General features: G+C 39.4%; 1 protein-coding gene across 1 annotated transcript; it reads left to right on the top strand.

Moving 5' to 3' along the window:
• Window positions 1-426: 426 nt before the first annotated feature.
• Window positions 427-2,197, top strand: LOC149263487 (7-deoxyloganetin glucosyltransferase-like). Its single transcript, XM_089426347.1, has 2 exons — window positions 427-987; window positions 1,111-2,197. Exons 1-2 carry the CDS (start codon window positions 507-509, stop codon window positions 2,034-2,036), a joined length of 1,407 nt encoding a protein of 468 aa, XP_089282473.1. The 5' UTR covers window positions 427-506; the 3' UTR covers window positions 2,037-2,197.
• Window positions 2,198-2,535: the final 338 nt, after the last annotated feature.

Below are 2,535 nucleotides of genomic sequence, written 5' to 3'. Positions count from 1 at the left end.
ACAGATTTATGTGGTGTGGTTTTTGAGATTTTGAATTAGGATATTTTACAGTTTTTATTTTTAAATTCTCTAAATTCAGAGTCTAGAACTCATCCTCAGGGATCAATTTGATAAATTTAATCCCAGGTAATTTAGATATAAAGCTGACACCATCTTCATGATAACCCACATCCTGATCCAATAATTGTTGCCCTCCATCAGATTGACATATTTTCATTATGTACAAATTGACAGAACAATCAAGCGGTCAGATCAGAGGTTGGCATTTTGTTCCGCAACAAACAGATTGCCATCAAATCTCAAGATTGCTTTATTTTTTCATATCTCACCAACCCATGTAATCTATCTTAAATCCACTCTTTTCACCAGAGCTTTTCACTGTGCTGTAATTAACTGCGAAAGTCTTTAAATAGTCACATCATTTCTGAAATCCTTCGCATCAGAATACCAGCCTTCCAAGTTGTAGATATACCTGGAAGTTCTGATTTTCGATTCCGCTAGCAGTGATGGAAAGTGTAAAACCCCATGCACTGTTATTCCCCTATCCTGCACAGGGCCACATAAATCCCTTTATGCAGCTGGCCAATGTTTTAATCTCTAGAAATGTTCTTGTCACCTTCCTTAACACAGATTACAACCACCACCGCCTCAATCCCAAGTCTAGTGATAAGATCAGATTCGAGAGCTTTCCCGATGGCCTTCCACCTGAACATGGTCGGACCCTGAATATCCCCGAACTCTGCGAGACTGTGCAGAATCATGGCCCTCCAAACGTGGAAAGAATTGTTGAAAATCTAAAGTATTCTGCCACCAACGTCCCTCCCATCTCGTTCATAGTTGCAGATGGCAACTTCTCTATTTTTATGCAGCGGATCGCCCTGAAATATGGGGTTCCCTGGGTTGCCTTCTGGACACCGAGTGCTTGCGGTTTCTCTGCGTATTTCCATATGCCTTTGCTCACGGATGAAGGTTACATTCCCATCAAAGGTATGCTTAGAGAAAGGGGTAATTAATTATCAGTTGTTTTAATGTGTTTTAACTTAATTTACTAGTAAAATTATCAGGAACTTTAAAATTTGCTGCACTGATCCTGGCTGGTTGTTTCAACAGATGAAAAAGAGATCCAAGATCAATCCAAGAACCAACTCATCTCTTGTATTCCGGGATTGAGAGCACTGCGCCTCAAAGATCTGCCCACATTCATGACAGTGACAGACTCCTCTGATTTCATGTTTCAATACTTCTTAAACGCGGGACAGAGCACGCACCAGGCTTCTCTAATTTTGGTGAATAGTTACGAGGATTTAGAAGGGCCGGTGTTGATGGACCTCAACACTAAATTGTCCGGAAGAGTATTGTCCATCGGTCCTCTTTTACTGTCGGCCGGGGAGTCAATGGTTAACAGCAACGTATGGAAAGAGGAAAGTGAGTGCCTTGAATGGTTGGACGAACAAAGAGTATCGTCAGTGATGTATGTATCCTTTGGGAGTATTACTGTTATATCAGACGAACAGTTGAGAGAGTTTGCATGGGGTTTGGAGGCAAGCAATCTACCCTTCCTGTGGGCTATTAGACCGGACCTCGTTCAGGGGCACTCTGCTGTGCTGCCTCAGGATTTCATGGAGAGAAGCCAGGGCCGCGGTTTCTTTGTTACTTGGGCACCGCAATCTAATGTCCTTTCCCACCCCTCTGTGGGAGGATTTCTGACACACAGCGGTTGGAACTCCACTGTCGAGAGCAAATGCGCGGGTGTTCCCATGATCTGCTGGCCCTTCTTTGCCGAACAGCAGACAAACAGGAGGTTTGTTGATCATATTTGGAAAATCGGATTCGAGATGCCGGAGGAGGTGTCCAGAGAAAACGTGGAGGCATTGGTGAGGAAACTGATGAATCCACACGATGAGGAAGTAAAGATTATGAGGAAAAACATAATGGAGCTTAGGGATAGCGCAATTTTAGCAGGTCGGGTTGGCGGATCTTCTTACAACAACATGAAGAAGTTTTTTCACCAGATACTGCAGGAAGCGCAATCATAATTCCGATTTGGAACTATGCTCCCCTTTGTTGTAGGTTGCAGTTCATTCAAGTTAACAATATTGTGTGTTTTCGTTAAGATTAAAAGTTATACATGACAGATGTGTTATTATAAATTTTAGTAATCAAATTATTATATTGAAGTGATAGAGTTATAAATAAACTAAGTGTAATATGCCGTCTAATAGATTTATAAATAAGTTTAATATGTAGTGTTGTTGCTTATTACTTGTATTGATAGCAAAATAATTATGTGAGAATAATTATAGAGTAATAAAAATTTATCTGTATTTATTTGTTTATATGTCAAAATGATTTTCATTATTTATTTCATTCATAAGAGGAAGTAGACAAATTTTTAAATAAAGTTTCTTCTTAATCAGGCGAGAATTGAAAACTAAATAATTAAATTTCAATATTTTCATAATTGTATTTGTTTTGGTAGATTTTTTCTTTTAGGTCAAATGTCATTGTGTTGTGCAAAGGCTGTAATAACAATCA

The sequence above is a fragment of the Pinus tabuliformis genome, chromosome 6 (assembly GCF_031772625.1).
Source record: "Pinus tabuliformis cultivar Carrire ecotype Pingquan chromosome 6, CPIR1, whole genome shotgun sequence".
In the NCBI taxonomy this organism is placed as follows: Eukaryota; Viridiplantae; Streptophyta; class Pinopsida; order Pinales; family Pinaceae; genus Pinus; species Pinus tabuliformis.
This window is presented reverse-complemented; position numbering and strand designations above follow the sequence as displayed.